Below are 12,134 nucleotides of genomic sequence, written 5' to 3' on the forward strand. Positions count from 1 at the left end.
TCCCAGCCTCGCTCCCACTTCTGCCCGAGCACAGGAGCAAGGACCCAAGTGGCCAGCGTCCAGTGTCCTTTGGTTGCCCCACCCCACTCCCACCCTTGGCATCAAGAGCAGCACAGTACCTGGTGTGGGTCAGGGGGCCCACGGGCCTCTCTGGCCTCCTCGGGGGTAGCGCGCCTGGTCTGCTGAGAGAATTGGTCTTGGGTGGCCGTGGCTTTTTGGGTGGTATGGCAGGAACAGAAGGCTTCGGTAAATCCAGTTTTGGCTCTCTCTCTGGTCTTTCTTTAAGGAAGCATAAGGAAGACAGAGAGAACTTATGTAAGGGGCAGTACCGAAGACTGTGTACTTCTTGCTTAAAAACAAACAAACAAACAAACACACTGATGCTGTTTGCCAAGGTGAGGATGGAAGCAAAGAGCATCACCTGTTCTTGGTCAAGTTAGAAAGTCCCAGAGAATCACAGGCCACTGCTCGCCTTTACTCATGCTGGTCCCTCTGCCCGAGGGTCCTTCCAGTCCCTGCCCAGCCTTGGAAAACTCCCACTCACACTTCATTGGGCCTACTCACATTTCCCCAGGCTGCAATGTCACACCATCATGTTCCCTTCTCAACAGCTGGACCCACCCTCAGAGGCACACTTTCCTACTACTCCCTTTCCTGAGCCATGAAGGACAGCCCTTTATAAACAAGCTCCACTTGAATACTTTCTGGGCGTCTGTATGCTTGGCCCAGCCGGCAGGCTGTCAGCCCCCAAGGGCAGGGCCCACATCTGGTCATCTGTCTAGGACCTGCATGGGGCCTGGCACTGAACATGCGCCTGGTAAATGGCTGATGGGTTTGGTCAATGACCAGCGGGCCCTGTTGGGTGTGGGGAAGAAAAAGGCCTGTCTCCTCCCAGGTGTAGAGTGCCAGGAGCCACTAACAGGGGAGCATTTCAGAAAACAACAACTGAGTCTGGATTCTCTCTGTGCACAGTTTCACCTTGGAAGGTAAACTGGGACTTCACAGGTAATTGGTTTCTGAGGGTTTGGGGCTTCATAGCTATTAGAATGAAGTTACAGCCAGATCTAGTGGCCAAACTGGGCAGGGTTTGGTGGCAGCTTCCTGTACTCTGTCCCAGATTCACCTTGCCCTGTGTGTGCTCTGAAGAGCCTGCACCCACGTGCTTCTCTGTAAAGACAGGGCTTCAGAGAGCTGCCCGTTGGGGGACTGGCAGCATTGCTATGTTCACTCGGAAGCTGGAACCCTGAACACGTGTTACTTGCAGACACAAACTCATGTCGTTTGGGCGACCTGGACAACTGGCAAAGCTTTAAAAAGCCCATCAGGTATCATACAGACATCAGTGTGCTCAGCCCCACAAGAGTTCAGTAAGGGAGTGTGCTCCATCCTGGCTTGCTAGGAACTCTTTTCCTGGTCCGCAGGGACCAGAGGAAGAAGGGCTTTGCTAAAATACAAAGGAGCGGAGAGTCCTCCTGCGGGGAGGGACAGGCCCTCGGCAGCCTACAGAACGAATGGGAGAGAGGCTTTGTGCCCACCTACTAGGGAGGTCGAGTCTCAAGGCAGGGCTGGTTCACCAGCTTCCCTGTTGCTTTTGACCAGAGCGTCTGCACCCTGACTCACTGCGGCCTAGAGCAAGGCATCATGAGAGGGGAAGGAAGCAGAAGTGTGTGGCCATTTGGCCAGCCAACTAGGGTGGCTGTTCACACGTAAGCCAAGGCCATATGCTAGTCAGCATGGAACAGAGCAGACAGTGTCCTCAACACAGAGCCTGGCGTGAAGCCCAAAAGCAGCCACATGTCCTCTATGAGGACAGAGGCAGTGTTTAGCTATGTCACAACATGCACACTTCTATCAAAGAACTATTCGGATGGTGCGTATTTTTATTGATCTGTGATGCAGACCTGGCCTTCACAGTGAGCTTCTACAACTCACGTTTTAACTCTTCACTCTGAAAGAAAGATGTATAACTTCTTAAGAACTTGCAGTGTTGGTAAACTTGTGGCACACTGATATAAAATATTATATTTCACAATAAAGCTTCATGAGGCCACCCAGGAGCACCTACAAATAACTGTGTGCATTAATTCAGCATTTCTCTTGTGACTTACAAATAACTGCCTTTTAAAATGGAATTTGCTCTGCCTCCTGTTAATAACCTAACACTTTTCCCATAAAATGTGTGATCAATCAAATTTGAGACACCTAATAAAATCAGTCCTTCCACAGCATACAGATTTCTTTGGGAGGGACACTCAGGCTATAGAAGTCAAACCCAGCCATAAAACTGACTGTGTGATACAGGTTAGGGTACTTCCCTGAAAATGATCATTTTTGACCCCCTTAAGGGGACTGTGGGCACTGGGCTGCTTTTCCCAGTTTGGCCATGACAGCCCCATCCTCAACATTCCTGACCAGGGACGTGTGTCTATAATACAGTAGCCAGAGTCAAAAGCCCAGCAATGACTGACAGCTTTCGTTTGTCTGGATGGGAATCTCTCTAAGCCATGCTCACTCATCAGCAGGTAATGAGCGCCTGGGGCACTAGGCTAGCCAGAAAACGTGGTAGGTACATCCAGGCCCTCGGGGGACTTACACTCAGCATCCTGACTTCGGGTTGCTGCTGGTGTGGGGAAGGTGGTAATTGCAAGAAGATTGGGATGAAAGAGCTCCAATGTGTTAAATGACTAGGCTGGGTATTTTTCATTTGATGAGAAATGCTGGCCCAAAGAAGCACCACAATCACCTTCTCTCCTATTTCCTTAGACACAGGAAATTTAAAAGCGATCAAAACAAAACCATAATCACCATATTGCATATTGCAAAGAAAAAGAAAATTCTGTGGGTAATCTGGAGTAGCCCTGCGACAGACAGCTCTGTCCCCTGCTGTTCTAGAAGTGCCAACGAAGACATGATTTCATACCTTTCTCTTCTGTTCTGTTTGGAAGCGTTTCCGGTCTTTCAGGAGGTATCTTTTTAATTTCATGTTTTCTTTCAGTGGTACCTGGGCAGGGGGAGGATAACAATTATTAGCAAATGTTTTCCTATCCACTTATTAGACACACTAGCATTTAAAATATTTATCAGGTACAGCAAAGTCAACAGATTTTTTTTTCCCCCTAATCTGAGGGCTGGTGTTATCTGGCAAACACAAGCTGCTTAGAAACAGAGCAGAAGCCACTTTTGGCATATGCCATTAACTCTGCCTACCTATACATTCTTAATTTACAAGAACACCACTACTATTTATTGATGTTTAAATCTGACTTCCTTCAGCATCAAAGCAGACACAGGAGACCATGTGGCATGGGTAGGGAATATGTATAAATCAATAAACAAATCCACGGGATAAGACGATCATTGTTTTATGCCACCAAATTTGGAGTGGTTTGTTATGCAGCAATGGTAACTAGAATATGCATTCCTTTTTTAAATTGAAGGTTAGTTAACTTACAATATTATATTATTGGGTTGGACAAAAAGTTCATTTGGGTATTCCTGTACATCTTATGGAAAAACTTGAATGAATCTTTTGGCCAATAGTTTCAGGTGTACAACACAGTGATTTAATATTTTTGTACACTACACCCCATATAATGTTATTAAAATATTGACTATATTCCTTGTACTGTATATTACATCCCTCTGACTTATTTTATAACTGTTGTCTGGGCCTCTTTCATCCCTTTAAGTGGTGGGATATAATGAAAAACTAGGTGGCTTTCCCTAGGTCCTTTGCCATCTGAATTCCTCAAGTATCACATTTTCCCAAACATGACAATTTACACTTCCTCTTCACGCACATGGACTGTAGCTGCTCCCTTGCCTGGGGCCTTCATCATCGTCAGTGCCCTCAGGTTCATAAGAACACTTGGAAAATAGCTGAAGCATGAAACCCATCACAAGTACTCCTCTGATTTATGGACTTGGTTGAGTGATTGACAAATCCCTTATATGACCAACCCTATAGAGGGGTGCTTGGTACTAAAATCTCAATCACACGGCATAAGAAGCCAAAAGAACGTAATGAGCCGCCTGAACACACACTTTACCTAATCTCTTTAATGACTCACTACAAATTAAACACTGGATCTGATTTCTATCAGTTCTGTACCTGATTTTTTTTTTATAGTCAAATAACCAAACACAAGGAAATATGATAAGAAAGAAAAGAGGAATATCTACGTCCCTGTCACAAAACAGCATCCAAGATTATGCAGGAGGATAAAAGAACAGTAGTAGTCGTCTAGGAAGATTAAATGCCAATCATGCTTTACCCCTAGAGATCCAGTACAATCTTTGGTAGAACTGTTTTAAAAGGATAAGGATTTGCCTACCATGCTACAATCTGGTCTCCTAAGGCTAATGAAGAAGTTCAGTACCATTCTGAGAGACACAGGAGGAATGGACAGTCTTATTGCCATGAAGAATCCAACCCTAATGACATTCCAGGCCACCTGAGCCCAGGACCACTCAACTCACCTCCTTGGTCTCCATAACCTGTCATTCAGGCGTCTAGGGAAAAGGGTCTTCAGAAAAAAGCCAATCAAGAGCCTGCTTTCATCTCAGCAAAATAAAATATTTATCCAGCCAGAACCACTAGGTGGCAAAATTAAACTGCTCAACACAAACAAGGATGGGGGCTGAGCAGGAGATGTAATTAGCGTCCCATTTTGGGGCTTAATCTCTGTAATTCTCAACTATGCCAAAGGGAATGGGAAAGGAATGTGAGGTCAAGCTGATTTTTACCCCCAACAGGATGGGCCAGAAGAAACAAATCACTCCTAACAAATGGGTTGAATAAACCAATCGGGAAATGTATTCATACTTTAAATGCTATATTAGAATATCGTAACTGCAGAATTAAAAACACCCCTGCTCTTCTTCAGTTTGAGCTAATTTTTTAAATGCCACTTAACTAGCTATTCATGGAGGAATTTCTCCCTACACTGTGTTTCTAACCATGTTAAAGAGCAGTTCTTCTGGGAACTAGGAATGCTAATCTTTATGTATGAGACATCAGTATACAATGAGTTACCAAGTGTTGAACAACGTCAAGTCTTCCTATATTATTCAACCTTAATATCTGAACCCCGCAGAAAGAGCGAATTAACTGAACTCTTTTTCAGATGAGAAAAGAGTCATGAGGGAAAGTATTGCTAGAAAAAAACACTTTTTTGTTGTTGGGGGCAAGTGAAGTAAGCACAAATTTTGGTTAACCGCACGGGACAGAAACTGAAAATTCAGCACTGCCATCCATGCACAGAGACGCCATGACCCACGGGAAGCAGTTCTTCCCAGGCTGACCCTCAACGGGCAGACACGGGCAAAGCACACAACTAGTTCTTCTGGCCACAAAAGTGGTTTATTTTTATTTTTTTTTAAAAAGCAAACAAAGCTGGCTGATTCCAAAACAAAGTCTTTCCAGTCATTCTCTAAAAGCTAGATTCTGTTGCTGTTGTTGCTGTATTGGGGATACATTTTAATGACACATTTGCTTGTTTAGGAAAAACAGGAGTGTATTTAAAACCTGCCTGTCGAGACCAAATCGTTACTTCCCAATTTGGTCATCTGTGGCCTTTGAATCTAAAGCTCTTGAGCTCTACCCAGGATGCCGTAAACATACACAAACAGAAAGATAGTGTGTTGACAGAAGCGAGAGGTACATTACCTGCCCCTTGCTTGATCACAGGAGCCGAGGGAGGAGGTGGCTTCTTGGGTCTCTGAAAAATTAATGAAAATGATACCACATGAGATTGTTGGCAAGCCCGGCCTCTCACATAAGGACCACAGACAGTGTTTTCTAGATGTAGCTTGGACAGTCCAGAGAAGCTCTCCAAAAAATTGAGCAATTCTCTCTCCAGGGATGTCAGGTTTTGGCACCTTTAAACAAACACTAAAATAAATCCAGTCTGCAAAACAAAGCTCTGATGGACAAATGAAATACCATTTCCCCCTTTCTAAATTTGTAACAGCCTTCTGGAAAAGCACGGCTCAGCAAAAATGGCCTGAAACCAGCAAGCACAATGGTACTCCTACGCTGAAACCGCATTTGCAATTAAGATTTAATCTGCTGAATAACCAAGCGATTCAGAAAGAGTCACTGGGAATGGCTCTAAATTAGATGGGCTCTGGCTGTGGGACCTGCAACAAAATGCAGGCTGAGGGCCCCCTGTGGCTGGGCAGGGTTCTAAGCCTTTTGCCCCTTTTCACCTCAAGGCTGCGAGGGTCCCCCACAGACCATACATACCCTGGACACTGGAACGGAGTTTCTTTGCCTATCAGCTGCTATTTATTTTTCTCTCACACCCTATCATTCTAGAGGGGGATGAGCAGCAATGCAATCAATGGCATCTCCTGGCTCACCCAGGACTGGCTATAGGAGGGAGGCAGTCGGGCTGGACTTGGCAAATGTCCTGGGGCTGAGAGTCCAGCCAGGGCAGAATTCTTGGACACCATTCTTGGACAGGGGAGAAGGGAGCCGAAGGCAAGGAGAGAACCATCTCATTATCAACATCATTAAGGGAGACTTCCTTGGTGGTCCAGTGGCTAAGACTCCGTGCTCCCAATGGAGGGGGCCTGGGTTTGCTCTCTGGTCAGGGAACTAGATCCCACATGTGACAACTAAAATGATTCTGCATGCCACAACCAAAACCCAGACCAGCCAAATAAAGAAGTAAACGAACAGTTTTTGAAAAAACATCATTAAGGAAAGATGGACTTGGGGAAGGTTTGAGCATATGATCCGTGTTGCTGCTGATACTTCTCCTGACCCTCTCTGGCTATCATATACTTGTGATTTTAAAAAAGCTCCACAGACTCTTCCACATGCTGAAAAAGCACTGCTGTGACCAGCCAAAGCGCCCAACCCGCCTGTGCCTCCTGGTTCCTGATGCAGTACCAAGGCACAAGAAGAGATGGCTTTCAGTAAAACCTACAGAATACGAGACCCACAAAGAACTATCTCAGGGAGCATCACAGCATGCAGGCTCTGGATATGAAATTTCAGCTCTGCTCTGAGTGGGGTGACTTGGCCAAGTGACCCTGAGTAAGAGTATAACATGGTGGGCAAGAGGCGGGGCTTCAGAATGTGGCCGTCATTACACAGCTTGGCTCTTTTCATTTTTACCCGTGGACCCTGGGCAAGTGACCTCACCTAGATGAAAGCTCTCATCTGTAAAATGGAGATAATATTATTACTTCCCTCTTAGGAGGAGGTGGTTTCACAAATGGAGAGAATCAGTAAGCACCATCTCATCCAAGCCTCATGACAACTCTGTAAGGAGTGATATTATTATGCCCATTTTCAGATGATATAATTGAGGCTGCAAGAGATAAAGTCATTTCCCAAAGTCACCAGGCTAGTAAACGGGACAGGGGGCCAAGACTCTAGGCCAGGGCTATCTGCCCTGTAGGCATGCTCTTAACCCCTGTGCAGTGGCCATGCTGCCAGAGGGCATCCACAGACAAACCATCTCACGGCCATAAACCACACAGAGTTTAGAAAAGCACAAGGAACTGTGGTATGTTAACATTAAGGAGGGAAAAAGGGGTATCGAATTGCAGCTAGAGTATGAGCTCAACTATGTTACAATGCATTCAGAATGTGAAAAAGACTGGAAAGACAGAAATCTATAATGCTGATCTCTTGTAGGATTATGAGTGCATATGTGTGCTTCCTTAGCATTTTTCTGTACTGTCTACATGCGTCCAAACTTCATTATAAAAATAAAGAAAGAAGGATGCTGCAAGGTCTCCTCTGCATGGGGGCAGGCCCTCCACCAGTCCAATGTGTTCCATTCCCAGGGCTTACTGCTCTCTCCCCTGTTGTCAGCCCCTTCCAGTTCTCTACCCTGGCTCCTTTCCCTTCCCCTTCTCTCTCTGTCTTTGTAGAAATGAGACTGGGGACAGATATGTGTTTACCGAATGAACTTATCGTTGAAACCCTGCCAATTAACCTTCCTTTACCTCCAGATCAGAGTCATTTCTTATGCACGAAACTGCCAACACCCTCTGGCCCAATTCTTCCCAGCCCAGCCCCAACCATGCCCACCCCCTGAACGGCTTCCTCACTCTCAGTTGTTGGAACATTTTTCGAACCAATTTCGCATGAGCCTTCTCTTGCTGAGGCCGTTCCCCCAGCGACCTGGCCTCAAACCACAGGGCCTCAGATAAAAAAAGACAATTACAAGTCATCATATTTTCCAAGATTACTGTGCAAACGAAAAAGAAACCCTTAGTGTTGTGTCAGATTTGGCATGGAACAGACACATGAAATGTGACAGGGCAGGGCAGAGGAACACCAAGAGAGGGGACAGGAAGGACTGTGCTCCCTGACAGTGTGTGGAGAGCAGTCATGCCAAGTGCCTGCTCAAGGGCAGAGGAAGGAGACAGGGGTATAAGGTGGTATCAGGAACCCTGGCAGCTGCGGAGGCAGGTGGGGCAGTTTGGAAAGGAAGGAGCAGTTGGCGAGCTGTCTGTCTTGTATCCACCAAGCCTGATTGACGCTGGCCAGGTGCCTGCTTTGCTTGGGAGCAGAGGAGGTTTACAAGTTGTCCTGTTTTTTTCTTCTTTGATTGACTTCACTCCCTGATTCCATCAAACTTAGCCTTCCTGCCTTCTTCCATGAGAAATGATGCCACATTTTTTCAAAGGAGATGTCTCTGAAGCTAATTCTAAACAAAACCAGGGTTCCCTGTAGCTCTAGACTACCCCCCCAAATGATGACTAAAGTATTCATATGAGCTGACAATGATGTTTTCTTTGAATGCCACAAGAAGACAGGGCAGTGAGAACTGAGAAGGCAGAGTGGGTAAATTGGTGGTAGTAGAAAATTCATCACAAGAGTTCATGATTCTCAAATAAAAAGACATAATTGATTTTCCAGGATAAGCAGTAGGTCAACGCTTTCTCTATTGTGTTTACCAGCATTAACTAGCTCCTGTAGGTGCACAGACAGAAACAGCCTTTCAACTCAGTCAAGTATTTTAAGTCATGAGTTTTTTAGAGGCACTCGTTCTATTTATTCTCTTCCCTCCATAGTGAAAATAAAACACTCCAGCTCCAAGCCCAGGTGGTGTCATCCTGCTCAACTGGCAGGTTGGTGCTAAGAACAGAGGATGTCAGAGCTCTGAGTGATCTGAAGGTCTCCTTTAAGCTGAGGAAACTCAGGCCCAGAGGGGCCAGGTTAACAGCCATGTTAACAGGAGCTAAAATACATCTCTCGTTGTCCAGACTGTGGCAATTCATTAAAAAAAGAACCAATGTGAAAATATTCCTCAGAAAGTCAATGAGCCAACATCTTTTAATTTCCAGGAGAGAAGAATGCCTTTCCTGGTCTTCATATGTGCAGGGCATACAGGCCCATGTGTGTGTGTGCCTGTGTGGCTTGGACACAGAAGCAAAGACCATCCTTCAAAGGATATATGAATCAGATTTCATTTCTTCCTATTATGACCAGGAAGGAAACAGATTTGGGTGTTCTGGAGTGAAGACAGCAGGAAGCCAAGTTTTGCTTCCTGCTGAAGGATTTCATCATTGATTCTGCCTTTGTGTGGCAAGTCTGGCCAGTCCCAACCATCCTCCTGGGCAAGAACTGTGATTTGTCACTATGCTTCACAAGCCATTTTGTCTTCAGAGTTCTGGCCCCACACACACAACTTGCTGAAAGTAACCAGAGGAGTGGACTCCTGATGGCTGGGTGCCCTTCAGGGCTCTTTGTCAGCGGGAGATGGTAAGGTTGTGGAAGCCAATTTCAGCCTGACTTTGAGACTGAAGGAAGCCCTCCTCCAGGCCCCTGGCTAAGTTTTCTGGAGGTGTCTGCATGTAAGGCTGGATAGGGGACACAAATACACAGCTCCTGATCAGTGTACCCCTCATGGCTCTAGAAACACATAGAAGCCTTCACTCTGCCCTTTCTTCTCCTGTCCCTGGTGGATTGACAACACTTTTGATGAGTGCATCTGGGGCTCTGCCCCTCTGTACCCTACAGAGTTCCCCCACAGGAGATCCCCGAGAGCTACCACAAAACCTGCTCTCTGGAGAGTCTCTCTCAAGTTTCCTCTTCTTGGCCTCTGGGCCGGTGGCCTATATCCACAGTCTGCCTCTTGGCTGGGCTCATCCAGATTGTCAGCCTGCTGGGTAGTCACCCAGGCTTTGGTGTTCGGTTTCTCCTTAAGGTGCTCTCAATTCAACCCCTTGGCTTGCCTCCTCACTCTATCTATCCCACCTGGAAAGTGATGCTTTGATTCCATGGCCAGACCTCACAACTGCATGGTGGATCTGGTCCCCGCTTTGTATGGAAAAGAGAAATCTGACAAAGGACCTGGCTTTCCCTGCCCCTCCCTCTACTCTTCCTCCTCTCTCATACTGTCATGGAGAGCAGCTAGGAGGAGGATGGGGCAGAAGAAAGGGAAGGTACAACTTGTCACCAAGTGACCAAAAGACAAGGCATTCCTTAGTGCCAAATGTATATTAACCATGCTCCTAAGGAGTGAATATTTGCCCATTGAATGAACGCAAAATTCTTCTGCTGAAACCTACCCCCCAGTGTGGTGGTATTTGGAGATGTGGCCTTTGGGAAGAGATTAGTCATGAGGGTGGAGCTCTCATGAATGAGATTAGTGCCCTTAAAAAGCAGACCCCAGAAAGCTCCCTCACCCCTTTCACCACACGAGGACACAGCAAGAAGACAGTTATCGATGAACCAGCAAGGGAGCCCTCAACAGATGCCAAATCTTGGACTTCCTAGCCTCCAGAACTGTGAGAAAGGAATTTCTGTTGTTTATAAACCACCTAGTCTATGGTATCTGTTATAGCAGCCTGACCTGACTAAGACACATACTGTTAGACCCTATGAAGGTGAAGCTTGGGACATGGGGTCTGCCTTCAAAGAGATTATAGTCCAGATGGCATGATGAGAAAGAATCACTTCAGGCAAGAGTATACTGAATGAGCTGCTCAGCTGGGAGAACAAAAGCTGTAAGCACCAACAGAGAAGGAAGAAGGGTGCCACCCAGGCCACGTCAGAGAAACTCAGCTGGGGTTTTGTCATTAGGCCATCATTATCACTGGGGCAACATCAACACCTCAATGATCCCCTTCTCTGCAGGTAACATTACCCAGAAAATCAAATGCACAGACAAATAATGTCAAAGGCAAGTTTTATTCATCATGCTGCTTATTAATAAGCACATATTTCTTTTTGGAAGACTAAAAAGAAACAAAGAATTCATTAGGCAACTTCAGAAATTAGAAAGGATAGTGGTTCTCAAAAGGATGAAGCTCATGACTAGGAATAAAGAAAATTCTGGCCGAGGATAGTGTTGTAAACTAGATTATGAGATGACGGGAGCTAAGGTAAGGGGCCTCCTGAGAACTTGGTAAAGAGAATGTGGTCCAAGTTAAACCACCAAAGTCACCTAGAGAGATGATCCATCATGGGAATCAAGCAAGAGAGATCCTTTCCTATAAAACTTTGAAACCTACAAAACTCCCACCAAACCATCCTAAGGTTGGCACTCAATTGTAATGGAGAAGGTGGGAAACCCACTTGATTGTACCACTGTGTGTCCAAAGATGGATGATGGATGGGAAGTATCCAATCAGCCATGAAAACAGAGAAAAATGGAGAGCTGCGGGGGCCACAAGTGTGGGACTCTCGCCAGCATTATCTAGGCTTTGCTGAACTGAACTTAACACCCAGTTCCCTTGGCTCACCCTGCCCCCTGGTGCCTGAGGGACCTCAAGCTACAACTCTAAGACCCTTTGTGAAAGTAACTAGCTCCTTTTCTTTTCATTCTGTGCTCTCCTGGAAAGTACCAAACAAATGTGGTTTCCTATAGAATCTGGATTTTAAGGAATCAGGCCCACAGGGAGCAAATGCCCAGGGCAGGCAGACCCACGTGCTCCAGATGGGCTGATATTTCAGTTCTCGTCATGATTAGTAAGCTGCCAGTCTGCTCCCTGAGTAAGTCTCTGTGAGTTTGCCAATGTAAGTTTGCATCACAGTCACAGGTACCCTTCAAACTCTTTAAGGGTAGGGTTCTGTGTCCCTGAGGCCGAGAGGCAGACCCTCCACTAGGGCAATGCCTCTGGGCTTCTCAGCAACATCCTAATTCTCGACATGGCACAAGCTC

General features: G+C 46.1%; 1 protein-coding gene across 13 annotated transcripts in view; it reads right to left on the bottom strand.

Annotated features, from left to right (window-relative positions):
* SH3KBP1 (SH3 domain containing kinase binding protein 1) overlaps positions 1 to 12,134 on the bottom strand; it is a 332,004-nt gene that overhangs the window by 47,083 nt on the left and 272,787 nt on the right. For all 13 annotated transcript variants that reach the window (XM_060407724.1, XM_027963245.3, XM_060407720.1 and 10 more), the window contains 3 exons: positions 5,669 to 5,720; positions 2,921 to 3,001; positions 120 to 279 (listed from right to left, as the gene is read on the bottom strand). In XM_060407724.1, coding sequence (XP_060263707.1) covers positions 120 to 279; positions 2,921 to 3,001; positions 5,669 to 5,720 — 293 coding nt within the window. The remainder of the gene's footprint in view (positions 1 to 119; positions 280 to 2,920; positions 3,002 to 5,668; positions 5,721 to 12,134) is intronic.

This window comes from Ovis aries, chromosome X, assembly GCF_016772045.2.
Source record: "Ovis aries strain OAR_USU_Benz2616 breed Rambouillet chromosome X, ARS-UI_Ramb_v3.0, whole genome shotgun sequence".
Lineage (NCBI taxonomy): Eukaryota > Metazoa > Chordata > Mammalia > Artiodactyla > Bovidae > Ovis > Ovis aries.